Source organism: Cnephaeus nilssonii (genome assembly GCF_951640355.1).
Source record: "Cnephaeus nilssonii genome assembly, chromosome: 5".
In the NCBI taxonomy this organism is placed as follows: Eukaryota; Metazoa; Chordata; class Mammalia; order Chiroptera; family Vespertilionidae; genus Cnephaeus; species Cnephaeus nilssonii.
The window spans coordinates 29,837,107-29,864,583 of record NC_137076.1 but is presented as its reverse complement, the minus strand read 5'-3'; the positions used below and the strand labels follow the sequence as shown (position 1 = coordinate 29,864,583).

Sequence of the window (27,477 nt, the reverse complement as noted above, 5' to 3'; positions counted from 1 at the left end):
AAGTCTACGGTGTCTGGCTGAGGGGTGCTCCCGGGGGCTGTGCAGTGCCCAACCTGCTCACCTGACCAGGGCAGCCGCCTCAGGGGCAGGCACTACCCTAAGCACTTCACATGTGCGAACTCATTTAGGAACTCCTGACAGGAGTCCTCTGGAGAATTTTACACATGGGAAACCCAATTCCCCCTTTGCTAACGGGCTAGGAGATAGCCAAGGCCTTCCCCTGTCCCAGCCTATTTTCTCATTTAAAACTGGGGATGAGCCGGCCAGTGTGGCTCAGTGGTTGAGCATCAACCTATGAACCGGGAAGTCACAGTTCGATTCCCGGTCAGGGCACATGCCTGGGTTGCCGGCTTGATACCCATTAGGGGGCATGCAGGAGGCAGCCGATTGATGATTCTCTCTCATCATTGATGTCTCTCTCTCTCCCTTCCTCTAAGAAATCAATTAAAAATATATAAAATATAATAATAAAATTGGGGATGATTTGTAGACTTGTGGTGGGGGCAAGAAAGCTTGCGAGTAGCATTGCCTGGGCAAAGGTGGGGAAGTGGGATGGGGGTTGTTACTCACCCCAATTTATCATACTTTTGGGGGAAGGGTTAACCTGTTTTCTCCCTCTCCAAGGTGGACAGCTACCACCCACAGGGTCAGTGGCGACAGGAAAGCATTCGGTAAGAGCCTCTGTACTTCAGATTGAGGCCCCTCCACCCTTTCTCTGGGACTCAGGGTTTGGATGGTGGTGAAGGAGACCGAGAACCAGGCTATGCCTTTGAGGCGCTCCTATTCTGGTAGGCAAGAGAGAGCCAGAGCCACTCAGCTCCATGCAGAGCCACGGGAGTGGGAATCCTCTTTCTGGGAAGGCTTCCTGAAGGAGGGGACATTGGAGCTAGGGCTTTGAAGGTTGTGAAGGAGCTCATTAATAAACCCAACCCCCAAAGGCCCAGTCTTGCTCATCTCTGTCCACACCCAGTGTGCCTAGTAGTCAGCCTCAGTTAACGGTAGGTAAGTCCATACGCTCCTCACTCGCAGCCTCTATTCTATTTCTTGACCCCCAGGACATATGCGCGGGAAGCTGTGAGGAAGAAGTTTACACAAGCCCGAGATGTGGAGTCTTCCGATGAAGATGGCTATGACTGGGGCCCAGCCACCGACATATGACCCCCTCCCAGGTGGCAGCTGGCCATCCTCCCTTTTCCTCTCAGGAGCTTGGACTCAGTTTCCCATACAGAACCTCAAACCCTGCTCCTCCCACCTGGTCTTTAATAAATATTTTCACAGCACTGGCTTCTAGTGGCTTCCAGGAAGAACGTGGGTGCCAGAGTTAAGTCCTGTCTTTCCGCTCGTAACCCCACACACCCTGACCCGAGACCTGATCCATTTGATGAGCTTTTAATTTTTTTTTTTTTTTTACATCAGAAAATAATATAGAGCCAAGAATCCTCTGTGGCCCCAGCTAGCCACGGACTGGAGTCCCAGGGCCAGCGGGGCTAAGGCACAGTGGTGGTGGGGGTGGTGGCTGGTCACAAGTATACAGGCTGCTCCTGGCCTGTGAGTAGGCGATAGGTGGTGGCTGGCATGGTCTTGATGTGGACCTGGGGGATGGGAGAGGAGGCGGGGGCTTGGCGTGGGCCTGGGTTGGTGGGAGGGCACCCCCAGTCCCACCCACCGCCCACGCACCTCAGTGTGGGCCTCGGTGAGCAGCTCAATGACACGGGCATGTGGTGTGGCCACCACACTGTGTCCGTTGATCTCGATGATTCGGTGTCCCACGCGAACGCCCCCACGCTCAGCGATGCCACCCCGGAGGAGACTGCAGATCTGACGGGACAGGAAGGGGTCATGATGCTCAGGGGGGCCATGCTTGGGGCTGCCCACCCCCAACACAGTGCTCTGGGCTGGGGCCTCACAATGCCGTCCTCCACGCAGAATCCCAGCTGCTCACGGGCGTGGGGCCGGTGAATGATGGCTGTGGTGACCGGCGGACAGTGGATGATGCTGAGGGTCACCAACGTCTGCGACTTGACCTCCTGTACAGGACAGGGGCTGTTGGCCTAGCTGGGCTTCCAGGGGGGGGGGCTGCTGGACCTCTTGGCAAGTTGCAGCCTCCTCTGGGCCTCAGTTTATCCACCCGGAAAATGGAGATTTGGAGTCAAGGCTCTAGGTCAGTGATGGCGAACCTATGACACGCGTGTCAGCACTGACACGCGTAGCCATTTCTGATGACACGCGCTGCTGAGGCGGCCGCATGCCGAGGATGAAACATTTGCGAAATAATGTTTTTTCCTCAAAGTGACACACTACCTGAGTTATGCTCAGTTTTTTGGCGAAGTTTGATACACCAAGCTCAAAAGGTTGCCCATCACTGCTCTAGATTCTAGAAGACCCCTCAAGAAGCAGTTAAGAACATATATGGGAGTCGGATGGCCTCGGGGTCGGAGCTGTGTGACCTCTCACCTCTGACTCCCTGGGCCTCAGTGTCCTCCTGGTCAAAAGCAAGTTCTAATGTGTCTATCAGGCAGGGTTACAGGCTGTGTGGACTGTGTCAGACCTACCCTTCTGACCCGGCCAGCTCCCTCCTCGTTCCTGAGCCTCCCTTTCCCTATTTGGGCAACAAGGTTCAAAACTCAGGAACACACTTGCTGCCTCACGGCAGGCAGGAAAAGCTGCTGGCACTGCCACTAGCCGCCTGCACTCCAATCCTGCTCCTGCACCAGGGAGGTCACCGGGATGGGTGCCTTCCCCTCTGCCAGCCTGTTTCCCTACGCATACAGCTGGTAGGGTTCTACCATGTCCCTTCTGGGCTGGGTCCCAGAGACCTGTCCAGAGTGGGTACCTCTGTACCCTTCCCAGATCCATGGGGAGGCAGGCCTGCCACCTGGGGCCCTTAAGCCAGCCCCTCTGGCCCCTGCCCCCCAGAACTCACGCGTATGGCAGCTTGGACACTGGCCAGTGGCAGCCCCACTAGACTGGTCCCGTTGATGGCAGTAAGGCGGTCCCCGATGCTGAGGGACCCCGAGCGCTCAGCAGGACCCCCATGCAGCAGGTTGGCAATGACAGCCGTGGGCAGCAAGGATCCCCAGCCTGACTCCACCAGGGCCACGCCCAAGCCCTCACCCTGGCGCTTCTCGATGACCACCTAGGAGAGGACATGGGTGGGACATGAGGGCTGCTCGGTGGGGGCCAGGAAGGGGGTGGCCCACCCACTTGCTCACCTCCTTGCAGTTCTCGCTGTTGGAGAAGTGGTCGAGGTCCCCATTGTGGAGGTAGCCGGAGCCCATGGCCCCCTGGCTTGGCTGGGTGCCCACCTGGCTGGGGTCAATGCCGCTTTCCCGCAGAAACTGGCTGTAGGCCACCGCAAAGGCCTGGCCGATGGCCTGAGCAATGAGCTGGGCCTGTGGAGGATGGGCAGCATCTCCCAGGGGGCGTCCCACCCTCCTTCTGGTCCCCCAAATCCCCTGACATCTTCAGAGTCCAACCCACACACCCACCAGGGACAAGACTCCCAGGAGACAAGCCTACATGGATTTTGGGAAAATGGCCACTGTCTTAGGAAATCGGGAGGTAGGCCTGGGGCAGGGAAGGTTTCGGGATTCGGCACCAGTCTCACAGTCTTACGGAAAAAACTGGAATAGGTGGGACCTATTGGAGGGGTGGAGAGACCTGCCAGCACTGAGGACCAAGGGAGGGCAGTGGGGTGACAGCGTGGCCAGGTGGGCTTTACAGGAGGGTGGGGGCACCCGGACACCGGAGCCCGGCTGCTCACATCATCTGAGTGGAAAACGTGGCAGATCATCTTGTAGAGCCGGTGGCCATGGGCCTGGGATGCCGGGCGCCGGGCCAGCCGCCGGCGGGCCATGATCACCAGCACACTGCCAATGTCGGCGATGTAGGAGATGGTCTGCAGGGCGTGGTCCATCATGGCCTCCTGGAGGTGGGGGAGATCAGGCCTGGGCAGGCTGCGGAGGCCTCAGTGGAGCCCCCCATGCACCAGAGACTGGGCCTGAGCCCTGTACCTGGGAGTCGGCCATCAGAACCTTGATCCTCTTGGTGGAGATGAAGAGGTCCACCTCCGTCATGGGCTGGGTTTCCCCATCAGGGGCCTGTGGGGGGAAGGGGGGAGAGGTAGAGGAACCTAGAGACCCAGCCTCTGCCCCATCGGGATCCCGGGCCTTGGAGGACCTAGTCTGTAGCCTGCCTGCCCGCCCACCCTCCTGCCAGCCCCTGGCTTCACCTTGACGCGGTCCATGGCCTCCTGGGCCTGCGCCATGCGAGTGCTGGGGGGCGGGTTCCTCTCGGACACCAGCTGGGTGGAGCCCAGGTATTTGGCCCCGAATATGACACCATCACAGAGGTCTTCGTGGTCACAGGGACCTGATACTGAGGGCAACAGCGGAGGCAGGTCAGCCCGAGAGCCCCGGCCAGGCTTGGCCACCCTGATGGATCTGGTCCAGGGTTCTGGCTGTCTGTATAGTCTGGAAGCACAGAGAGATCTACCCTCTCATGACTTGGTACTGCTGACTCACACAGGTCTGCCCACTTTCCCAGAACTATCCCACCCGCAGGAGACACAGACCAGCAGCCTGGCCTTCGAAAATCTAGAACCATGTGGTCCAGCTCTGTCCACGTCTCAGAGGTTCCCAGGCAGAGGAAGGGGCTTCTGTGAGTCCAGCAGCACAGCTAGATCCAAAACCAGCACTAGTCGCCTGGCCGTCGTGGCTCAGTAGTTGAGCGTCAACCTATGAACCAGGAGGTCATGGTTTCATTCCTGGTCGGGGCGTATACCCGGGTTGTGGGCTTGATACCCGGTGGGGGGCGTGCAGGAGACAGCTGGTCAATGATTCTCTCTCATCATTGATGTGTCTATCTCTCTCTCTCTCTCCCTCTCCCTTCCTCTTTCTGAAACCAATAAAAACAACAACAAAAACAACAACAAAACCCAGCCCTAGTGCTAACAGAAACCTACACACTGTTTCTAGAATTCCATGATTACACTAGAACCAGATGGTCCCACTCCCATTTCTAAAACCTGCAACACTACAGAACTGTAGTCAATTCCACTCAATGGTTCTGGAATCCCCCCTGAGTCAATCTGGGGGCAATTAGCTCTACCCATTAGTCTAGAATTCTCCCCTATCCTTACTGAACTGTGGAAAACTCTACTCCGCAGTCACAGAACTGCCCACTCGGGGAGAGACGACTCTTCAGAAATCTAAACCTCTCATGCTGTCCACAACCCCAAATGGCGAACTCCCTGACACGTTTCAAACCACAGAATTCTGTCAGGGGTTCTAGAAACCTGCATCACTCCAGAATCAGACTTTTCCACTCCATGATTCCAGAATTTCTTAATCATCACAGCATCAGGTAGCTCTTCCTATGGTTCTAGAATCCCCTCAATAATTCATGACCACCGATGCACTCACTGATTCTGAGAATTACTTGAACATCCAGATACAAACAACTCTGGGCATGGTTCTAGAATTCCCCCAAACCAGCCCAGAAACACATAAAGCTTTGCCCCCATGGCTCTAGAATCTCCTGAGCAACATAAAACCAGACAACCGCTCTGTCAGCAGTTCTAGAATGTTCTAACCAATAGCTATTGCATTTTTTGTTTTAGAACCACAGGTATAGGCCCCAGTGAAGTAAACCCCACTCCTGTGTGTGAGCTTAAACTACAGATATCTCTGCCTGTTGTCCTTCATGATCTAAGCATTCTGGAACAACAGACAACTCTGCTCTGGGGTTCCAGACTGTATCATCCAACATCATAGCCACCAGGCACATGTGGGCATTATGCACTTGAAATGTGGCTGGTCTGGATGGAGATGTACTGTTAAATACAAAATGCACACTGAATTTTAGCTCTAATATGAACAAAAAGTAAAATAATTGTAAAATGTTAATTATATGTTAAAATGTTATTTTAAATACATTGGGTTAATTAAAATGAGTTACTGCCCTAACCAGTTTGGCTCAGCGGATAGAGCGTCAGCCTGCGGACTGAAGGGTCCCAGGTTCAATTCCGGTCAAAGGCTTGTACCTGCGGGCACATCCCCAGTAGGGAGTATGCAGGAGGCAGCTGAATCGGTGTTTCTCTCTCATCGATGTTTCTAACTCTCTATCCCTCTCCTCCCTTCCTCTCTGTTAAAAAATAAAATAAATAAAATATTTTTTTAAAAAAATAAAATGAGTTATTAATCTTACCTGTTTATTTTTTTAATTAGAAAAGATTTTTTAAATTTATATATTTGAGAGAGAGAGAGAAACAATGATTTTGCTGTTCCACTTATTTACGCATTCATTGGTTGATTCTTATGTGTGCCCTGCCTGGGGATCAAATCCACAATCTTGGCATAGTATCAGGACAAAGCTCTAACCAACTGAGCTACCCAGCCAGAGCGATAACTAGAAAATTTCAAGTCATATATAGCTCACACTCTATTGTATGACACCACTCTAGAACTTCCTGATGACTCCTCTAGAATTGGACAGCTCTGCTTAGTTCTAGAATATCTCCTACTGGTCTAGAGCCACAGATACTTTCTAGTCACTCTATGGTTCTAGGACTTCCAGTCTGAATAGAACCACACAGCTCTGTTCATCACTCCAGAACACACATGAGCCCAGGTTCCTCTGACCTAGAACCACAGGCACAATGCCCAGTTCTGGAACTCCCTAGGTGAGTTATAACTCCACCGACAACTCTAGAACCTTCTTGGAACTAAACCATCTTCTTACAACCATAGAATTTGCTTTTGACATATAGCCTCAGATAGTTTTTGGGAAAATTCTAGAATATTCCAGGTGGTCAAAACTGGTTCTTCCAAAGCCTTTGGAGCAGGGATTAGCAAACTTTCCTACAAAGGGCCAAACCGTAAACTATTTTTATTTTGTGGGACAGGTGGTCTCTGTTGCAACACAAAAGCCACCACAGACAATATATAAATGAACAGATATGATGGTGTCCCAATAAAACTTTATTTGTGGACACAGAAACTTGAATTGCATTATTATTTTCATGTGTCAAGAAATGTTGCTCTTCTTTTGGGTTTTTCCAAGCATTTACAAATACAAAAGCCATTGTAGCACACAAGACATACCAGAACAGGTTGTGGGCCAGAGTTGGTCCACAGATGGTAATCTGCCAACCCCTGCTCTAGAACAGAGTGCCACAAATACCCCAGCCTGCCTGTCTTCTACTCGTTCTAGAACATTCCCAAAGCTGTCTCTCTTCTCTCAGGCCTTCAGGAATCAACATAAAACCATTCTCAGAGCCTCTCTAGAAGCAACTCCTTACTGGCAAACTCTGAGTCAGATTTCAGGAGCCTGATTCAGGCTGTCTGAAACCCCTAGGTTCCTGGGGGCAGGGTGGGTGGGGCACTCACCCTCCTGGAAGGCAGGGTATGAAGCCGCGGTCTTGGGGCTCTAGAAGAAGATAAAAGAGGAGCAGGACTGAGTCCCCCTGGCTTGGCTCCTGGCAGCAGAGAAGGTCTGGGGGTTGGGGCAAGCACTACCTGGGCACTGGCAGGCCGCTCTTCAGGAGCAATCAGAGGGACCGTCTCTAGCCAAGGTTCCGGGGAGCTGCTTGAGCTCTTGCTGCCATGCTGCTCAGCAGAGGCTCCCTCTGCCCATTCTGGGGAACCAGTATCCCCATCTGGGTCCTCAGGGGGCTGTAATAGGTGAGGAGCAGGGTCTGGAGGCTCCTTGGGACAAGACTGGGAAGGAGGGCACTCCTCGAGGTGCAAAAGGCTCAGCAGGTCGTCCCTGCCAGCCTCAGCAGACAAGAGCCCATGGGCATCAGCCACGTCCTGGGAGGCCAGGCCATGACCGGTGGCAATGTGCAGGGGGCAGGGGAGTCCATCTGGGGACAGGCCCGCAAGATCACCCGGCAGAGCCTCAAACTGCTGCACTAGATCCTGAATATTTGGCCCGTCAAGTTCCATCTGACTCAGGCTGCATGGGCCTCCTGGCACTGGGTCCCACTGGCAGTCAGGACTGTGGTCCTGAGAGGGCGCATGTGTGTCCCTGGGCTCCTCCAAGTCCATGGCCAGAGGCCCTGGAGGGGGTGGGGGAGTTGTCAGTAATTCAAGGTCTGGATCCAGGCTCAGGCCAGCATCTGAAAGAGATTAAAAGGTGAGATTTCCTGGGTACCAACTTGGTGCTAGGTGTTAGCTGGGGGCTGCTTATATATATAACACGTAATTTAATCCCACCATGTCCTGCAATGTAGGGTTTGCTATGATCCCCATTTTACAGATGATGAAACTGAGGCGCAGAATGAGCAGTTGTGTAAGGCAGTGTGACATTCTGGGCTCCAAACCCTGGGGGATTCCCTTATATTTGTCAGCCTTGACTTCTCCCCATTGTGGAACCTGTTCACCCCAGCCCTTACTCTTCCAAGTCTTTCTGCCCCGGGACTGGTACCCAGGCTAGAGATACAACTCTGGCTATACAGACCCAACATGTGCAGGTCCCCGAGATCCTGGACTCAAGACCCCAACCCAAGACTTAGACCCAGGACCTCAGACTTAAAACTAGAGACCCAAAGACACCAGAAAGCCGACCCTAATCTCAAAACCTCCAATGCCACGCTCAAGATGGACCCCCAGACTAAGACCCGGACCTCAGATCCGGTGTGAAGACAACTCGAGTCTAAAGCTAAGAACCCAATCCTTATGCAGACCCAAGGTTCAAGACTTCAGACCCGTAGCCGCAGGCGCCGGCCCCAGACCCCGCTTTGCCCCTCCGAGACACTCACCTCGCAAACCGAGGTGGCCTCACCCCGCAGTGGTCCCACATCCCAGGCCGGCAGGGTCTTCCCAGCCGCCGTCGCTCACCTTTCCTGGTCAGGGCGCCGGCAGATCTGCCTAGCGCTCCCGGCCTACTGGGCATGCGCTCCATTGCGGAGCCTGCTGGGAAATGTAGTTCTCCCAGCTAACCTCGCCGCGCGGGGGCGCCAGGTATCAGAACTGCAAGTTCGAATCCCAAGCCTCCATTTACGTACCGTGGGAGTCGGGGCTGGCCTCTGGGCCTGTTTCCTTAACTGCAAAATGGGGTTAATAATCGCTACCGGTTTCCTACGACTGTGGTCGTTATTCCAAGGGATGGCCTTTGGGAAGATATGAGACTGGAAAATACTAATGGTGAATGATAGATGGTCTCTTTGGACAATGGAAGTAGCGTGGGGACCCAATTGTATACAGATTTCCCTTTTAGCTCACAGTAGGGAGGTTGAATGACGCATCTTGCTTGGCTTAACGTTTCCTCCCTGAACCTTGGTTTTCCCCAATTATATTTATCTTTTTTTATTTTCAGTTTCCTCAGTTATAACTTGGTAATAATAATAGGATAGGTAATATCTCGTAATTGTGAGGATTAAACAAAATCAAGCCGGTTAAGGATTTAACAATTGGGCTGGAATAGGAACCTGTTACTATCTAATGACTTTCAGGCTTTGAGTATTTGTGCGTTGAATAGAATCAGGAATGTATAAGGTATGACCTTTTAAAGTAAGTAAGTAACCGAAGAAGGGCAAGAAGTCAATGAAACATCCCTTTAAAATCTCCTCATACAGTAACTAATATATCTATAAAAAGTTTAAATAAGACACAAAGAATGTAGGCCTTAGGCTGAAATACTACATTTCCCAGGAATCTCTAGGAGCCTCTCTTTCTCTCAAGCACCCTTTGGCCGCTGACGTCTCAAAAAACGTGTACGTGCAGGCAGCCGGCGTACGTCATGGCGGCCAGACGCTTATTCGGGGCCACCCGGACCTGGGCTGGCTGGCGGCCTCGGGAGCTCCCGGACCCCGCCGCTCCTGGAAGACTCCTCGTGCGGGATTATGCCAAGAAACCAGGTGAGCTGGGTTAAGGGAGACCCAAAGGGGAACAGTGAGGACACTGGGTAATTTGTATTGCGCAGGCGCTTGGTGGGGAGGAGGTGGTTCTTAGAATCGAGGCACCCGCGTGAAGTGGACTACCGCTAGGTTACACGCGCAGGCGCAGTTTGAGGGGCGTAGGGCGCCGCTGGACTCTGAGCAGGCACCAGCCTGAAGCTGAGCAGCCAGTGACGACGGTGTGAGTTACGTGGAGCAGGCGCGCTTCACTGCGCAGGCCTGGATTTGTTTTCTTGGGTGGGGGTGGTGGGGAGGAGGAGGTCAGGAACTTGCGTCCCAATCCTGTTTCTTCCCCTAGATGACTGTGTGACCTTTTGCACGTCATCACCAGAAATTCGAGGGTGCAGTGGGGTCCAAATATTAACCACTTCAGCAAAACCAAAACAAAGTTATTTGAATTTTAGCTGGCTACCACCATGCCTGATCTTTGTTGAAAGAAGGAATTGCCAAATATATGTTAGGTCTTAAAGAGACATAGCAGCACTTTCTTTGTGAGATAAACAGAAAGAATCAAAATAGGATTGAAAAGGAGTAATTTGGTCACTCTGAGCATCAGTGTTATTTACTGCAGTGTCCCTGTCCAACTTAAAATCATTTGAGTGCTGTAGACAGGGGCCAGCCAGGGCCTGGGGCCACCCTGAGAGACTGGGGGCAGGGAAGGAAGGCTGGCCTCCAGAGAGGAGCTGGACTGAATGGGGCTGAACTTTTTTCTCCTCCCCACTCCAGTCCTTAAGGGGGGCAAAGGCGGCAAAGGCGGTGTGGTCAGTGAGGACCTGAAGGACCCAGAGGTGTGCACAGACCCTGTCCGGCTCACCACACATGCCATGGGTGTTAACATCTACAAGGAGGGCCAGGACGTGGTCCTGAAGCCGGATGCCGAGTACCCCGAGTGGTGAGTGGGCCAGGCTGGAGATGGGGAAAACCGGTGACCAGGTGAGGAGGAGCCTGGCTGACCAAATCTAAGATTTGGGGGAGGACTTCCCTCCGGAGGCAATGCATGAGAGAAGACCTAAGTGGGTGGAAGGAGCTTTAACAGCAAGGGGACAGCCAGTGCAAAGGCCCTGGGGCAGTACTGTACCTGGTTTTTAGGGACAAGGTGGAGAATAGGGGTAGATAGGGCAGGGAAGTCATGGAACCCAGTCCTGGCAGGTCCTGGGGGCTGCAGAGATTTCAGTTTTGCTCTTGGCCTTGAGAACATTAGCCGGACATGGAAACCATTGACAGTTGCTGATCCTTAAAGCTGGGGAAGGTGCAGAAAGGTTGAGTGGGAGGGGAGGCATTACAGGTGCACAGCATGGACAGTGGCCAGGAGGCAGGAGAAGGCTTGGCATGTGCCCACCTCGGACATCAGCACTGTTGGGATGGAGGTGCCCCCTTGTTCCACAGCCAGAAACCTGGCTCCGGGAAGGTGAGGGACCGCCCTGAGATCACAGCCCCGGGCCCCAGACCCGCCAATGCCTCAGCATTGCCTCTGCCCCAGGTACCTGGGGCCCAGGAGTTGTGGATGGCTGTTGGGCAGCCCTGATTCCTGCCCATACCCCGTCAGGCTGTTCCAGGTGAATGTGGGCCCCCCCAAGAAGCTGGAGGAGCTGGACCCTGAGACCTGGGAGTACTGGCGGCTGCTGCGGAAACACAATATCTGGCGCCACAACCGGCTGAGCAAGAACCGAAAGTTTTAGTGGAGGAGGGACTGAAGCACCCTGACTCACCAAGGACCGCGCAGGCCCCAAAGGAGGACCCCAGAGGAGGACCCCAGAGGGGCACAACTCCTCCCCATCCTGCCCCATGAGAGACTTTTCCTGGAGAAAACAGACTTTTTCTTACCTGTGCTCTCTGTGGCCTCTACAGTGAAACTGGATCATGGTCGTGGGGACCAATAAAGACCTCTTGGGGGGGTTGTCATTGGCAGGTCCTAGATGCTACTCAGTGTCGTCTGATGTTGGGCCATTGGGAAGTGGAGCATGTGGCAGGGAGCTGGGCACCTCCTCAGACACAGTGGTTCCTAGTGATTGGCTGGGCTTCTGTAGGTCCATCTTCACCTCGGGCTTCACTGGGCTGCTTAGCCTGATTCCTGGATTTCTAGCACTGCCCAAGAGGCCTCAACCCCTCAAGTGGGAGGTTTTTCTACCAAAACTTCTCTTGGTTGCAAGGGATTCAAGCCATGTGAAGCAGAACTGAATTTTCGAGCTTCAGGAACTGAACTGTCCAGGGGTAGGGCTGGCTTCAGGCATGGTTGGATCCAGATGCTTCGGTATTCAGCTGTGTGGCTCTCTTCTCTGTCTCTGTGTCCATTTGACCCCCAGGAGGAACTTCTCTAGGGCAGGGGTGACTCCAGGGCTCCTGACTGACACCTTCCTACCCAGTTCAGCAAGCCTAGCCACATGGAAGGGACTTCCCTTTCCTTCCTGCCAAGGTCACAGGGGTTATCTTCATTGGCCACTCACTTGAGCCCAGGGTCATGGGCCTACCAAGCATCCTGTCCATCACCGCTGCCCAGGTCTCACCAGAAAATGGGGTACCGTGAACATTATCCACAGCCCCAGTGAGAACCTCAGCTCTGGGTGTCCTCTAACTCCTGCCCTGCTTGGCTGTGAGGGATGGGTCTCAAAGACAGGGTCCCAGGGATGAGGCCAGTGCCCACCGGATCGGAGGAGACTGCGGGGGAACTCACTAAGCAGTGCCTGTAAGGTCCTACCCTCCCTGCTGTGGCCTCAACCTCTCCTTCAAGGATGGGGTTTGAGGGTTGGCACCACCCTTCAGCCTCTGGGCCCACATGCTGGCCGGCAGGGTGGGGTCCCCACAGCTAATTCTGCCTGGTCCCAGGAAAATGAGCCTTTATCAGCTTAGGAGGACTTTGCCAAGGGGATTATTGAAAACCTACCCTCCCAGGTGGCCCGCCCTGGGCATGCGGCCCATCCCAACCCTCCCAAGACTCAGGGTAAAAATCAAAGCTGTAACTACCACAGGCCCTGCCTGCCCTGCCCTGCCCCCATCGCCTCCCTGCCCTCACCTCCCTCTCCCTCTCCCTCTGCTCCATGTGGCACAGAGGCTCCTCTGTGCTCTTCCAGTACCCCTGCTGGGTCCTGCCCCAGTGCCTTTGCACTTGCTATGCCTGTTGCCTGGGTCGCTCTCCCCCAGGTGTCCCCATGGCTCCCTCCCTCCTCCAGGTCTGTGCTCTGAGGTCACCTCCATGAGGCCTCCTTCACACCTTGTTAAACTGCACCACCTGCCACTCCCGTTTGCCCTTCCCAGTGTTCCCCTAGCATTTACCACCAGCTGGCGTTTTATGTTTTATTTATTTTTTAATTGTGCATCTGGTCTCTCCCACTGGAGTGGCAGCTCCATTAGAACAGGAATATTTATCTGTTTTGTTTAGTGTTGTGTCCCTATTGCTTATTGGATTTTTTTGTTGCTGTTGTCGTTAATCCTCACCCGAGGATATTTTTTGAAGATACTGATTTTTAGAGAGAGTGGAAAGATGAGGGAAAGACGGAGAGAAACATCAGTGTGAGAGACACATCACAACCAGTGATTAAGCCTGCAACAAGGTACATGCCCTTGACCGGAATCAAACCCAGGACCCTTCAGTCTGAGGGCCAACGCTCTACCCACTGAGCCAAACCTAGGCCCTATTGCTTCGTGGATGAATGGATGGATGAATTCGTGAAGTGAGTTGGACAGGACAAATGCTGGCCCTCCCACCCTCGCTGGGCTGGGAGATGTAACAGGGGCTCTGGCCGATGGGGACATAAGCCACACTCTGAGTCATGGAGGGAACAAGGATAGGGATGGACAATACTTGCCAGCCTCAGCCTGGTCCCCTTAGCCCCGGCCTGGGGCCAGGTGCTTCCAAAGCGGCAGGGACCCAGTGATGCCTGGGGCCACGGAGTCAGGCAGTGAGAGTCCCTGTTGGCTTGTGGCCTCAGGAAACTGGCTTCCCACCTCAGTTACCTCGCTGTAAAATGGGCTGGTCCTCACCTGATGGGCTCCGGCCGGGAGCACACCGTGAGAGGAAGAGGCTGGACCTGAGCTGCTCTGCTGTTAGTCATTTCTCGGAGAGGGAGACTCTGGGAACTGGGTGGCTCTGCTGGTGAAAGATTAGCAGGGATTTAGACTCATTGACTCGAAGAATTAAGGTCCTGGTGGCTCCCGATTACAGCCTTACAGTCCCAGAGCCTCCGAATCCACCCACCCACACACCTCCCCTAGACAGATGGGGCACTGAGGCCGAGGAGGGGCAGAGACTCCTTTGAGGCCACCCAGAACCCGCCTCCCTGGCCTGGAAGTCCTATGGTCACCTCGTATCCTGTCTCCCTGAAAGGCAGGGTGAGGTGGGGTGGGGACCTGGCATGGGTGGCCACAGACAGGGAGGGTGGGGAGGGGCAGTCTCTTTCCTCATCGATAGGCCGGCCTGCTGGTGGGCTGCTCCGTGACCTTGGCCTAGATCTGTCATCCCAGGCCCTGGGGACTGGCCGAAGAGAGAGACTGGGTAGGCACCAGGCTCAAGCCGGTGGCCAGGCCCTGTCCAGAGCCTGTGCGTGCTCCTTGGCCAGAAGCCGAATGGATGCCTCCTCCAGAGTGAAGCCTTCCATGAAGGCCGAACCAAAGGCGTGCGGCCCGAAGGATGCCTGCAGCCCTGGGGCTGGGCCCAGCAGGTGAGTGAGGCCGGGCCTGGTAGGTGGCCCGGGGCCCAGCCAGGGCTCCAGAGGCAGTGGAATGGCTGGAGGGTGGGCAAAGGGCAGTGCTGGGGCCTCAGGGAGCCTCGAGGCTGCCACAGCCCCAGAGCCGGACTCCAGACGCTCCTGGCGCCGCCACTTGGCCCGACGGTTCTGGAACCACACCTGGAAGCAGCAAGAGGGTGCTTCCAGCCCAGAGCGGTGGGGAGGGGCCAGTCGGCTCTTCCCCTCTCCGTGGCGTCCCTCCCTGGGCCTCCGAGCCTCGCAGGTTCTGCCTGCTGTCTGGCCTGCCTCCCTCCCTGCTGCAGTGCCATGCCTTTTCACTGCTTCGGGGCTGTCTTGAGAGAAGAGGCCCTGCCTCACGGCCCCATCACATCACCTAAGTCCGTGTCGGCAAACTGCGGCTCGCGAGCCACATGCGGCTCTTTGGCCCCTTGAGTGTGGCTCTTCCACAAAATACCACGGCCTGGGCGAGTCTATTTTGAAGAAGTGGCGTTAGAAGAAGTTTAAGTTTAAAAAACTGGGCTCTCAAAAGAAATTTCAGTCGTTGTACTGTTGATATTTGGCTCTGTTGACTGATGAGTTTGCCGACCACTGACCTAAGTCTTCTCTGAACCTCATTCCTCCTCACCATTCTCTAACCAGGCCCCTCCGGTCTTCCCGGCCTTTGATCAGGAAGTGCAAGCTTGGCTTTTGAGGCCCTTCACAAGCTCTTCCTCAGCCTCGTTTGCTGGCTCGCCTTCCGCCCATCTCACCAGCTCAGTGGGCAAACTTCTAACTTAACCCCTGCACATCCTGGCGCGTGTGCTTGGGTGCCTAGAGAAATGCCCTTTCTCCTTTCTAGCTGGCAAACTCCTACTCAGATGTCATAGCCCCAGGCCCAAATCCCCTCCTCCCGGCAACTTCAGTTTCTCTTCTACCCATGCCCTGGGAGGGCCCCTATCCGGCTCTGGCTCCCTCCGGGGTCACTGAGGGGTGCCCTCACCTGCACCCGCACCTCCGGGAGGTGCACCTTGGCTGCCAGCTCCTCGCGGCTGTAAATGTCGGGGTAGTGGGAGGCCTCGAACGCCCGCTCCAGCTGGTGCAGCTGGTACGTGGTGAAGGTGGTGCGGTTCCTCCGGTGCTTCTTCTTGGGGGCCTCCTCACAGGGTGCCGGCCCCCCACCCTCAGCCACAGGCCCCTCACCAGGGCTCAGGAACATGGCTCCTCCTCGCCGCCTCCTGGTGGTACAGCAGGACGGATGGTGGTGAGGCAGCAGGAGGGACTGCCAGCTGGGGAGGGCAGGGTCTGGAGTATGATGTGAAGGGGCTCTTCCCTCACAATGTCCTAAATCCATTCTGCCTCCCTCAGTCTCTCTCTGTCGATTTCAGATTGCCTCATTTTCTCTCTCTGTCTCCGCTCCCTTCTGACTTTCGTCTCTGTCCCCCAACCTGTTTCCTCTTTCCCTCTGGAACTCTCCCTGTCTTCATCTTTCTGTTTGCCTCCCCCTGTGTCTAGGACCCCAGGAAAGCAGGCGGGGACACTGCTCCCATGCAGTGCTCCTCACCCCCACGTCCTCTGCCCTAGTGGGCTCCCTGCACCCCCAGCTCCCCCCATGCCTGCCTTGCTCACCTGCTCAGCACGTACCACCCCTAGCAGCCCCTCTTCAGCCCAGGTATCCACAGGCCCAGTGGCCTGTCCCAGCCAGCCCTGAGGGGGTGGGGGGAGGATTAGTACAAGGTGATTAATGGAGGTGGCCCCTTCCATCTGGCTGCCCTGAGCCGCTGAGGGAGGAGGGCCAGGCAGGTGGAGGACTGGGGAGGGGCTGGGGTTGAGAGGACACAGTGGACCTGGGTCCTCCTCCCCTTGCAATAGGACAGCAACAAGGGCCTCCCAATCTCCGGGTCTGTTTTCCTGGCTGTAAAACATGGGCACCAGGACCTGCCTACCCCCTGGGGCTCAGTGAGGTGATTGAAGGAAAGGGAGGCGGCGAGGAGGAGCCCTGTTCCTGAGCCCTGGTGAGGGGCACCGTGGTCGGCACACAGGGAGCGCTCGGTGCCCGCCGGTCCTGGTTTTATCCGTGGGGGCAGAAAAGGGCCCTCAGACTCACATGTCAACGGAGCTGGGGAAGCAGAGGTCCCAAAAGGTGAAGGCAACTTTAGGTGGCTCCTTGGCCCCTGAACAGGGCGTGGCATAGGGGCACTTTAGCTGGGTTTTGAGATATGAATGAACATGTACTGAGCACTTAATTGTATACCATGAACAAAACAGACACAACTCTTGGAGCTGACATCCTAGTTGGGAGATGACCAGCAGCTATATAAGTAAAATACAGTGTCAGGTGGCTAGGGGTCTAGAGAGGAAACTCAAGCAGGAAAGGGAAGGGGGCTATAAGGTAGGTTGCTCTTTTAAGGAAAGTGATCAGAATGGGGGATGAGGGCAAGGCTGCAAATTCGGGACAAGATGGGGTATGAAGGGGGGGGTGCTAGGGAGCCATGGGAGGTTGTAGAGCAGGGGAGGGACACAGTCAGACGGTATTTTTGATGAGTCCCTGCTTTGGAGATAGGAGGGGGGTGGGATTGTCACAGAACTAGTGGCCCGAGAGCTGAAGCAGGATCCAGGGGACGACTCTGAGACTGGTTGGCCAGCCCTCCCAATCCAAGAAGCCTAGGGGCTCAGGCAAGGGTGCCCTGAAAACCTAGGGGAGGGGCCTGGGGAGGAGGGGCCAAGGTGAGGCTGAAAATCGGTTGCTGGATTTAGTAGAGGCCCAGGCCCTCAGATGGCCTGGGGAGCGAATACAAGAGAAAGCAGAGATCTTTCTGGAACGTTGGCTTTGTAGGGAGAGACACATGGAGAAAGAGACAGTGTCAGGCACCCCCCTGCCCCCCCGGAAGAGGGGTGATGGCCCTGAGGAATCGGGTCCACCTGCAGGGACCAGCGGCCTTAGAGGAGGAGCCGGCTGGGGCTGCCGTGTCCCGTGCGGAGGGCTGAGGTCAGGAGGCCCCAGAGGCCGCAGAGGTCCTGAGCCCAGGCGGCAGGGGCAGCTACCGTTTCCCAGGGCCCTTCCAGGACTCGGCAGGCCAACTATGCGACAGGCTGCGGGCTCCATGGCCAGGGGAGCCGTCCTGGGGGGCCGGCAGGTAATCCCCTAATTGCTTCATCACTTTAAAACATTAACAAGCTGCTCAGTTCTTTCTCAGGCCCCAATTAGCTAATTGGCCTCGTTGGTTAAGAGGCTGCAGAAGGGATCCCGGTCAGGTGCAGGGTGCTTTCTTGATTTAGCAGGATGTGGCTGAAGGTGCAGATGCTGTGTCAGCTTAGAGGGCCGGATTGGGGGCGGGGCAGCACCCAGGGACTAGCAAGAGGGTGTGTGTGTGTGTGTGTGTGTGTGTAGGGAGGTGTGTGTGTGTGTAGGGAGGGGTGTGTGTGTGTGTGTGTGTGTGTGTGTGTAGGGAGGTGTGTGTGTGTGTAGGGAGGGGTGTGTGTGTGTGTGTGTGTGTAGGGAGGGGTGTGTGTGTGTGTGTGTAGGGAGGGGTGTGTGTGTGTGTGTGTGTGTGTAGGGAGGGGTGTGTGTGTGTGTGTGTAGGGAGGGGTGTGTGTGTGTGTGTAGGGAGGTGTGTGTGTGTGTAGGGAGGGGTGTGTGTGTGTGTGTGTGTGTGTGTGTGTGTAGGGAGCGGGGTGTGTGTGCGCACGCAGGCTACTCTGCCTCTCCAGCCTCCCACCCTTTATTTCTCCCTTGGGAAGAATCACTGAACCCTTTCAGGTGCTGGTGGGGAAACTGAGGCCCGAAGGTGGGAGAGCAGTGTAACTTTGGGGCACTTTTCTAGCTAAGGTGGGGTGGGTCAGCATAGGTGAGAGGGCATACTGGGGCCTAGTGTTTCCTCTCCAGCTTGGGGGGTCCTGGGGTGGGACAGCATCCATCCTGTCCCAAGACCCCGCCAGGCATTCTAGAGGCTGTCTGGATGCGAATGTCCACTGAGATGGGGTAGGTGACAGTCACAGCAACAACTGAGCACCAGCTGTGTGCACTCAGCCCTCACTTTCTCCCCTCTGGGTCCTTACAACACCTGCCCCCCACCCCCCCAAGATGCCTGATCATAGGTGGGGCCCAGGTAGGGGACCAACCCCCCCCCCCCCCCGCCCAGTTGGCCTGCTGGGGCCACACAGCTAAGGGGTAAGTCAAGATAGGAACCTGGGGCGCAAGCCCAGAGCCCAGCACCCCTCACCAGAGGGGACAAGAGGGGCAGGGCCTCTGGACAGGCTGCTCCACTGGGTTTTCTTGAGTCTCCAGGTCACCGGGTCAGACTGTTGGGTTGTGACAGCTGGAGGATGTGGGTGGTCACACCGGAGCATCCCCAGGCGGGACACAGCTGCAGTGGCCGACCCTCCCTGGGCTCCTATACACCTGCTCCGAGGGGCAAGTCTCCCTGATCCTTGGAGCCCGAGACCCTGAGGGCTGAATACGGCACCACAGATGGGCCATCGTGGGCACCTGTGGGTGATGGCAAGTGGGTCCACGGGGAGGCTGTCATCTCTGGCCTGGAGAGTCTCCTGGCTCCATCCCAGGGGTCTGTGTCCCCGCAGTGGCTGCCAGTGGGTCATAGCTGGGCAGACCCCTCAGTGGGCAGGCGACTGGCAGGTGGATTGTCCCGAGCTGAGTGGTGGGGGCAGTGTGACCCCCTGGGCCGAGAAGACGTTGGGGGTCGCAGAGAGAGACTCAGAGGCCCACAGTTCTTGGAACCAGTCTTTATCGAGGCACCAATCCTTCTCCCTGGGTCTGTGGTATCCAGGGGCTGCCCCAAGCCCCACAAGGGCCTGCTTCTGTGCTGTGAGCCAGGTGGGCAGCTTGCTGGCCCAAGCCTCCTTAGGCCCGGCCTGTGTCCCCACCCTGAGCCCCCCACTCTCTGTCCTCTGGGGCCCATGGCCCCACCAGGCAGGGTCAAGGCTCTTGGCTGCGGGGCAAGGTGGAGCCATCAGCGTCCTGTCCTTCAACGTGGCCAGTCGCGCCCGCGCTGCGCAGCTCCCGGGCCAGCTTCTCCGCCAGTTTTCGAAAGGTTGGCCGGCGGGCAGGCTCCGCCTCCCAGCAGCTGTTCATGAGGGTGTGGACAGGGCCCGGGCAGCCCTCGGGGGGCTCCATGCGGTACCCCTTCTCCACAGCCTCTGTCACCTCCTTCAGCGACTGTGGGCAGAGGGCACACCAGTGTGGGCTGGGGTTCGGGGCTCTGGCCCCAGACCCACATGGAACCCAGTGCCTCCCCCACCCAGGCCATGCTCACCATCTTGGGGTATGGAGCCCGGCCATATGAGAAGACCTCCCATAGCAGCACCCCGAAACTCCAGACATCGGACTTGCTGGAGAATTTCTGTGGGGCCCAAGACCAGGGTGAGGAGGGACCCTTCAAGGTTTCAGCTCCAGTCCCTGATTCTTCCAGGAAGCCCCCCTGGGTTGACCCGCACTCTCTGGTCTCTTCCTAACAGACTCCATTCCCTGAGTCCTTGCCCCTTTGACCAAGAGCAGCCCAGATGTAGTGCAGGGAGGAGGCTGGTTCTTTTTGCCCTCAGCACTGAGCCCAGAAATGGGGAGACAGGCCCAGACAGGGTCACACACAGGAGAGACCAGATGGAAACTAAAAAGGACAACGATGGACCAAGGACTCACTGGGAGGCAGAGTCATTTCCCTTAGAGGTTCAGAGAGGCCAAGACACGTGCCCAGGGTCACGCTGTGGAGCTGGGGCTCCAAGGTCCCTGGTCACAGAGGGGCGCTCACCCCATGTTTGAGTGCCTCAGGCGCTGTCCACTTGACGGGCAGTCGGCTGGAGTCCAGCCCCTTCCGCTCGGCCTTGGCCAGGCCGAAGTCGCTGACCTTGGCTACCAGGTCCTCAGAAATGAGGATGTTGCGGGCAGCAAGGTCTCGATGCACCAGCTTCTTGCTCTCCAGGTACTCCATGCCCTCGGCCACGTGCCTGGGGAGGGGCACAGGGGCTCCAGGTCAAAGACTCCCAAGGCCAGGCTCCTTCCTGCGTTTCTCCTTGACCTTGGAAAGCCCCTTTCCCACCCACCGGGGGCCCCACTCACAGGGAAAACTGCAGGAGCTGAGGGGTGTTCACAAGGGCCCGGCCCCGAGTTCGTAGAAAGTTCACCAGGTTGCCCTGGCGGGGCGGGAAGGAAGACACGGGGCTCGGGTTCGAGGCTTCTTGGCTGCCTCTCCAAGTCCCACCTGCACCCCCACCTGCATCTCACCCCACCGTACCTTGCTCACGTGCTCCATGACGATGTAGAGTCCCTGGTGCAGGATCACGCCCAGCAGACGCACCAGGTTCTTATGCTGCATCTTCCTGTGGGGAGACAGAAGAGCGGGTGAAGGCACGGCTAGAACCCCCACCCCCAGGGTGCCTAACCCCCACCGGGGACTCACGTCATGACTGCTGTCTCATCCAGGAAGGCCTGGGCTGTCACATCGCACTTGATGTTCTTCACAGCCACCTTCTGGCCCAGGTACTCGCCCTGCAGGACGGCTGCGGGGCGGGATGGAGACCAGGACCCGACAGAGATGGAGACAGACAAAGGGACATACCCACTCACATTGACCACCATGTACACCAACACAGCCTCAGGTCCCAGGCCTGGAAACCCCCTTGGCCGTACCAGCTCCGAACCCTAAACCCCTGATCAAAGAGGATCTAGGGGTCTGCAAACTCTGTCCCTAGGGCCAAATCCAGTTCCATCGTGTTTTTGCAAGACCCATGAGCTCAGAATGGTTTTTATATTCTTCTTTGTTTGTTTTTATATTCTTAAATAGTTCAAAAAAATCAAAAGAATGTTATTCCATGACACATGAAAATTATAGGGAAAAAAATTCAGTGTCTACAAATAAAGTTTTATTGGCACACAGCCACTCCTGTTGGTTTACCTATCATCTGGGGCTGCTTTCCTGCTACAAATGCAGAGCTGAGCAGATGTGACAGACTGTCTGGCCTGCAAAGCCAAAAATATATGCACTTCGGCCCTTTACAGAGAAAGTCCATGGGTCCCTGATCTAAGCTCTAGAGCAGTGGTTCTCAACCTTTCTAATGCAGCGACCCTTTAATACAGTTCCTCATGTTGTGCAGATTTTCGTTGCTACTTCATAACTGTAATTTTGCTACTGTTAATGAATTGTAATGTAAATATCTGTGTTTTCCGATGGTCTTAGGCTCTACAGCAGCGGTTCTCAACCTGTGGATCGCGACCTGTGGGGCGCTGTAGAGCCTAAGACCATCGGAAAACACAGATATTTACATTACGATTCATTAACAGTAGCAAAATTACAGTTATGAAGTAGCAACGAAAATAATTTTGTTGTTGGGGGTCACCACAACATGAGGAACTGTATTAAAGGATCGCGGCATTGGAAAGGTTGAGAACCACTGCCCTAGAGTCTTCCAGAATAATCATTTCAGGGAATGGCATTCCAAGCACAGGGACCAGCATGTGCAAGAGGCTGCAGGTGTGAGGGACTCGCACTCACTGGGTGTCTGCCTGAGTTTATTTACTCTTCACAACAGCGTTGTCAACCCCCTTTCACAGAGGAGGAAACCGAGACTCAGAGAGGGGAGTGATTTGCCTTCAGCTGCGCAGTAAGTAGGTCAGGCGTCCTCAAACTACGGCCCTCGGGCCACATGCGGGTGTTTTTGCCGTTTTGTTTTTTTACTTCAAAATAAGATATGTGCAGTGTGCATAGGAATTTGTTCATAGTTTTTTTTTAAACTATAGTCCGGCCCTCCAACGGTCTGAGGGACAGTGAACTGGCCCCGTTTAAAAAGTTTGAGGACCCCTGAAGTAGGTATTAAATATGGATGTGAATTCATCTCTGTGACTCCAAAAACTTGAACCCCCCAACTTCCTTCAGCTCACCAGGCGACGCCCCCTACTCACCTCCAAACTCCCCCTCTCCGATTTGCGCTCCCAGGGTCAAATACTGCAGGTCCAATAACCAGCCAGCTGTGGGGCAAAGACCTGGTCAGAGAGCTAACAGGCTTCCCCAGCCCCTCCCATCAGGGGCGTCACCTGGAGAGACCAGATGGTGTCTCCCACAGCTGGGTGCTGGACGGTGTCTCACACATTTGGGTGGCTGCTATTCCCAGTAATGGTCCAAAGGGCATGGCTGACACACCCCACTCCTGATACCAGTTATGTGGTCAAAGGCAACAGAGCCTACCCTTCCGGGCTGCCCGTCTCTTCTACCTGGAGGCTGTGTCCCTTTAAATACCGCAAGGGCTCCTCCCTTTACAGTCCTTTACCTCTGGCCTCCCAGGGACACACACAGAGCAAAATACAATGGACGACGTGGAGAACAGTAAAGCTTCTGGAACCTTAGAAAGATTCCTGTGCTCTAAGCCATAAGCTGCGCTCTGGCCTCCCTGACCGCCTATCTCAGGCAGGCCAGTGTTCTCTCTCCTCTAACGCAGGCCTCCTCCCCTCCAAATCAGGAGCCCTTAGGCAGGCTCAGGCGTGGCGACACCAACCTCCACCCGGGCGCCATCCCCAAGATGTCCAGATTTCCCCAGGAGAAATACATGCTTCCAAGGAGACAGTCATGATCACGAGGTTCATAAAACTGTAGGGGTGCCTATAGTTGGGGGCCTTTGCTTTGGGACTTGAGTATTGATGATTTCACTACACAGAAGCTGGAAAAGCATTTCAGCGGAAGGGAACAGAATGCACAACAGCAGGGAGGCATGAGAGGAAATGAGTCACAACCAAGAGGACTGGTGAATGAAGTAGGAGGGGCCTGTAGATGAAGTAGGAAAGAGGGCTCAGCCACAGGGGGAGGTTCTGGAAGGCGGTGGAGCTGCAGGGCCCCCCTCCTGTAAGCAGGGGAGTGATGTGGGTGGGCTTGCAGGTAGAAAGTTGCCTTTGGGACCAGAGGGGCCGGGGTCAGGAAGAAGGGGGACTGGCCCCCTGGAAGGAGGTGGTCTGATGGGAGGGTCTGAGAGGCCAGGAGGGGGCATGAAGGGAATGTGGGAGGGTGGGTGGGTGGAGGTTTGGGCCAGGTTTCTGGCTCAAGTGACAGGGCCGAAGATGGGGACATGGGAGAAGCAGCGGATGTGGAAACCCACTCAGTCTTGGGCAGGGCGAACATGGGCAGAGCGGGCGCAGGCCCCTACCCTTGGCCAGCTCTTCCTCCGCCGATTTAGCCCCCTGCTTCCTCTTGGGTTTCACGAGTTTCGTGCAGATGGCCCCCTTGTCCTTGCTGTAATGCTGCAGGGTGGGGTGGGGCAGAGGTGGTTGTGAGTCCAACCCCAGGGTGCGGGGCATCCCTCATCCTGTTCCCTTCCGGGGTGGGCTCTGGATAGGGTGGGCATGAGCCGATGAGGAGAGGGGTTTGGTTCCCACACGATGTGTTGGGCTGGTTCCCATGGGAATAGGAAAGCTGCAAGCTGAGGGGGGTGGGAGGGTAGGGGAGGATGGCAGGGGTGTCTCTAGATTGGTGTCAACGTGGAGGTTCCTGGAGGTCCCCGGAGGAGCCACCCAGTCCCTGGAAGTGGGCCCCAGAGAGCTCAGACCACCTATATGGTTGGTGGTCCATGAGGACCAGCTCCTTCTTGCATTGGGGAGCATGTGGCTCTGGGGGTCCCCATGTCCATCCAACTGCTGGGATGGGGCAGGGCCTGGGCCCCTCCTTGACACTGGGGAACACGTGACTCCTGTGGGAGCTGCACCTCCACCATATCCATGAGGTTGCAAAAGCAGGTGGTCTCGTCTATGGTCAGGTGGCCATCACGGTGCAGAACGCGGTAGTGGATGACTTCGCGGTGGAAGCTCACGCACAGAACGTAGTCCCCGGGATGCCGCACCGACTCTCGCACCAGGAACAGCCCATCCTCCGGCGGCTGCAGCAGCTGCACCGCCTCCTGGCCTGAGATCTTCCCGTGGAACCACCTGCAGTGGCAGGAGGGCGGGTTGGGCCGGGCTGGCGGGCCCTTGGGATCTCTCATCCCTGGGCCAACCCCACCCACCACTCACGGCATGAGGCTGAGCTTGGGATCCGCTGAGAGGGCCTCGCGTTCCCGCAGCGCACCCGCCGCCAGCAGCCCCTCCTGCCCGCTGGCGTGGTGCTTGGCTCGGTACCAGCTCTTGCTCTGCCAGGGAGGGAGACAGGGGTCGGTCTGGGGGCAGGAGTCGGGTGGTGGTTCCTGACTGAGTCCCATCCCCGGGCCCTCCGGCCACAGCTCACCTCACAAGCCTCCAGGATGGTGACCATGTCGCCCTTGTGGAAGGCCAGCTCTCCAGGCTTTGGGCGCGTGTGCTCACACTTGGTGATGCACTGGGTGCCTGGGGCCCAGCGCCTCTGGGTGGGAGGCATAGGGAAGAGGTCAAAGGTGACATGAAGGGGATGCCCCAGGGAGAGAAAGATTGGATTGAGACAGGAGAGAGAGGGAGAAGAGGAGATAAGACAAGGGAGCAGCCAGCCGAGATACATTAGTCACAAACAGAGGGCACCCAGGACAGGTCAGGAAGGTGAAGGAATTGCAACACCAACAGGCAGAAAAGCCGGAAGACATCAGCTAAAGGGGGCGTGGGTCAGAGTACATCCTCCCTCCCCATGGAGCTGAGGGCCTGTGGACACGGACTGAGCTGAGCAAGGGCCAGGGATACAGGCATCCAGGTTGGGGGTACTCACTGTGGGCATCCTGGCTGAGATGGGCCCGAGTGCCAGGCCTGGAGAAAGCCAGGGCTCACCTGGAGAGGGGCAAAGACCAGCTGGAGAGCAGATTCAAGCCAGGCTGGGGCTCGGAGGCCATCACTGCCAGCCAGGCCAGGTGAGGCAACAGCCAGCGGCACGGGGGTGGGGGAGTATAAACACTGGTTCTCCCAGCCCCTCTGGGAAGGTGGTCTTTACCGAGGGGCGTTCCTTAGCTGAGTCAAAGCCCTTAAACATCAGTGAAGAAATCGGGACGCCTAGCTCTACCATTGTTCCAAAAAGGAAACTGAGGACCAACATGGGCACAGGGCAAGGGGCCACAGGCTGGGGAGGAGGGACACGCCTGGTTCAGGCCCCCGCAGCCCACACAGCGCCTGGGGAGCATGGTGCCACCTCACCGCGCCCGGTTCTTCCTCTTTTCTGGAAGAGCAGGGCAGGGAAATACGGAATGATTCAAGGTCATTGCCAAGAGACTCTGACCCTACAGTGGGACAGTGCAGCCTGCTGAGCTCATCGGGCTGGCCAGCTGAACCCCTCTAATCCCCCTACCCCACCCCAAGTCCCTCACTGCTGCTTGGGTGGGGATTTTCCCACCCCTCCCTCCCCCGCCGACCCCACCGCAGGTGGCTGGGCCCCTGGGGCGGGTTCCAGGGTAAGTCTCCGCTCCTCCAGTGTGCAACCCACAAATACGCAGCCCTGCATGTACTCACACACACACTGATCCATGTACACACAAGCACACAGAGAAACACACGGGGCTGGGACACAGGTGGACACAGGTACCCACAGACCCGCAGGTAGGCAAGCAAGGGCACGTCCCCCCCTAGAGACAGGTGTACACACGCGTCTACAAATGTGTACACACACACAGGTGCTCAGACATCTGGAAACGTATCTGTGTCTCCCTCCCCCCCACCCCCCACCCCCAAACACACACACTGGAACACCTGGGCGCCATACGCTGGGCCACCCGGACAGAGCTACACGCAAGGCCGTGCACACGCATCTCGGTCACACGCGCACATCCCTCCACGTGGACGCGCGGATCCACACACCAGGGGCTCTCAGCCGCGCACACCCTCCACCCGGGAAAATACCCCCCACCCGCCCCTGGTCGCCGCTAACCACCGCGGCACCAGCCGCGACCCGCCGCGCGCCCCGGACGCGCGCACGAGTGCGCACACCGGTCCCTCGGGTGCACGCCCAGGTCTCCCGGGAGCCCTCCTCCATACCCCCGCGGTCTCACCCCACATCCCCGCCGCCGCCGGCTCACCTGCTCAGAGGGAGTCTCCGGGCCGCGCCCCGGCCCCGCCCCCGCCCCCAGGAAGGCCCCGGCGCACCGGCTGCGCACCCCGAGGCGGCCCCGGCAGCACAACTTGGAGCAAGTTCCTCCGTTTCCTCATTTTGGGCGGGGTGAGGTGGGCTGGGGTGGGGGGGCGGGAGACTGCGGCCCGGGAGGCCCCGCGGGTCCTAGCGCCGGCCGTTCTACGGGCTGCTCTGCGCGCCGCCGGCGGCCCCTCCCGCAGGCCCGGGCGGGAACTGGAGGCGGTCACCCGCTCCACCCCGCTTCCTGGCCCGAAGCCGCGGGGCGCGCACCTCCCTCCCTCGTCCCCCCAACGCCCCGCCCCATGCCGGAAGGCAAAGGCCTTGGAGCTCGGAGCAGGTGCCGCAGCGCGCGCCGCGGAAGGGGGAGAGGGAGTGAGCTGCGTGTCGGGGAGGTAAGCAACTCTGCGGTCCCATCGCCCTCAGTCACCTCTTCTGCCTACGGAGGCTCCTTTAATTAATTAATTACCTGTCGTCGTCAGGGGCTGCTGGTGCCTGGTGCAGAGGAAGCGCTCCACAGACGCCCACCGCTATCTCAGGATCGTCCTCATCAGTAAGGGAAATTGGAGCCAGAGGGAAAAACGCCGTGTGGCACTGAGGCCTGGGGTGGAGCAGCCCTCCTCTGGAGGATAACGGTGGGGCCTGACAGGGGCCGACCCAGCTGTGCGGGAGGCAGGGCTGCCCCTGTCCGCGCCTCCACTTCTTCCTCCGTCGGGCCAGGCAGCACTGACCTCCCTTCACAGGACAGCTGGACGAGCCCTGGATGACCGTGCTCTGGGCCTGGCCCCGACCATGGCTCTGTGGGCTCCCTCACCGCTCCTTCTAATGCAGGAGCCCACCTGGAAGAAGCTAATCTTGGGAGAGCGATGAACCAAGATACCCACCTAACCTGGGTCCCTATTTGACCTTGTTACTC

At 56.8% G+C, this 27,477-nt stretch overlaps 5 protein-coding genes across 11 annotated transcripts in view; 2 read left to right on the top strand and 3 right to left on the bottom strand.

Moving 5' to 3' along the window:
• The window catches only part of TJP3 (tight junction protein 3), a 31,924-nt gene extending 30,645 nt beyond the window's left edge, over window positions 1-1,279 (top strand). For both annotated transcript variants that reach the window (XM_079771150.1, XM_079771149.1), the window contains exons 20-21: window positions 625-671; window positions 1,056-1,279. In XM_079771150.1, the coding sequence (XP_079627276.1) occupies window positions 625-671; window positions 1,056-1,158 (150 nt within the window). In that variant the 3' untranslated portion in view covers window positions 1,159-1,279. The remainder of the gene's footprint in view (window positions 1-624; window positions 672-1,055) is intronic.
• A 100-nt stretch (window positions 1,280-1,379) lies between these two features.
• APBA3 (amyloid beta precursor protein binding family A member 3) lies at window positions 1,380-8,895 on the bottom strand (the record flags this gene model as incomplete). 2 transcript variants are annotated; one of them, XM_079771152.1, is made up of 11 exons in its annotated part: window positions 1,380-1,592; window positions 1,678-1,818; window positions 1,908-2,027; window positions 2,924-3,136; window positions 3,213-3,392; window positions 3,764-3,925; window positions 4,014-4,100; window positions 4,232-4,377; window positions 7,389-7,428; window positions 7,518-8,119; window positions 8,841-8,895. In XM_079771152.1, 11 exons carry the CDS (start codon window positions 8,893-8,895, stop codon window positions 1,521-1,523), a joined length of 1,818 nt encoding a protein of 605 aa, XP_079627278.1. In that variant the 3' UTR covers window positions 1,380-1,520. The 2 variants fall into 2 exon arrangements, with proteins under 2 accessions (XP_079627278.1, XP_079627277.1); XM_079771151.1 differs by having other exon boundaries at window positions 8,762-8,893.
• An 834-nt stretch (window positions 8,896-9,729) lies between these two features.
• MRPL54 (mitochondrial ribosomal protein L54) lies at window positions 9,730-11,986 on the top strand. The gene is made up of 3 exons (XM_079773122.1): window positions 9,730-9,859; window positions 10,625-10,790; window positions 11,445-11,986. The coding sequence occupies exons 1-3, from the start codon at window positions 9,742-9,744 to the stop codon at window positions 11,575-11,577; spliced, it is 417 nt and encodes a 138-aa protein (XP_079629248.1). The 5' UTR covers window positions 9,730-9,741; the 3' UTR covers window positions 11,578-11,986.
• A 2,261-nt stretch (window positions 11,987-14,247) lies between these two features.
• RAX2 (retina and anterior neural fold homeobox 2) lies at window positions 14,248-15,775 on the bottom strand (the record flags this gene model as incomplete). Its single annotated transcript, XM_079772351.1, has 2 exons — window positions 14,248-14,739; window positions 15,560-15,775. The coding sequence occupies 2 exons, from the start codon at window positions 15,773-15,775 to the stop codon at window positions 14,401-14,403; spliced, it is 555 nt and encodes a 184-aa protein (XP_079628477.1). The 3' UTR covers window positions 14,248-14,400.
• A 2,992-nt stretch (window positions 15,776-18,767) lies between these two features.
• On the bottom strand, window positions 18,768-27,142 carry MATK (megakaryocyte-associated tyrosine kinase). 5 transcript variants are annotated; one of them, XM_079773026.1, is made up of 13 exons: window positions 27,031-27,142; window positions 25,218-25,276; window positions 24,771-24,884; window positions 24,560-24,675; window positions 24,256-24,475; window positions 23,701-23,794; window positions 22,469-22,534; window positions 20,970-21,069; window positions 20,805-20,889; window positions 20,630-20,703; window positions 20,322-20,517; window positions 19,830-19,916; window positions 18,770-19,732 (listed from the first exon to the last, which is right to left on the bottom strand). In XM_079773026.1, the coding sequence occupies exons 2-13, from the start codon at window positions 25,224-25,226 to the stop codon at window positions 19,493-19,495; spliced, it is 1,401 nt and encodes a 466-aa protein (XP_079629152.1). In that variant the 5' UTR covers window positions 25,227-25,276; window positions 27,031-27,142; the 3' UTR covers window positions 18,770-19,492. The 5 variants fall into 5 exon arrangements, with proteins under 5 accessions (XP_079629154.1, XP_079629152.1, XP_079629150.1 ...); XM_079773024.1 differs by lacking the exon at window positions 27,031-27,142 and adding an exon at window positions 26,485-26,500; XM_079773027.1 differs by lacking the exon at window positions 27,031-27,142 and adding an exon at window positions 25,437-25,718.
• Window positions 27,143-27,477: the final 335 nt, after the last annotated feature.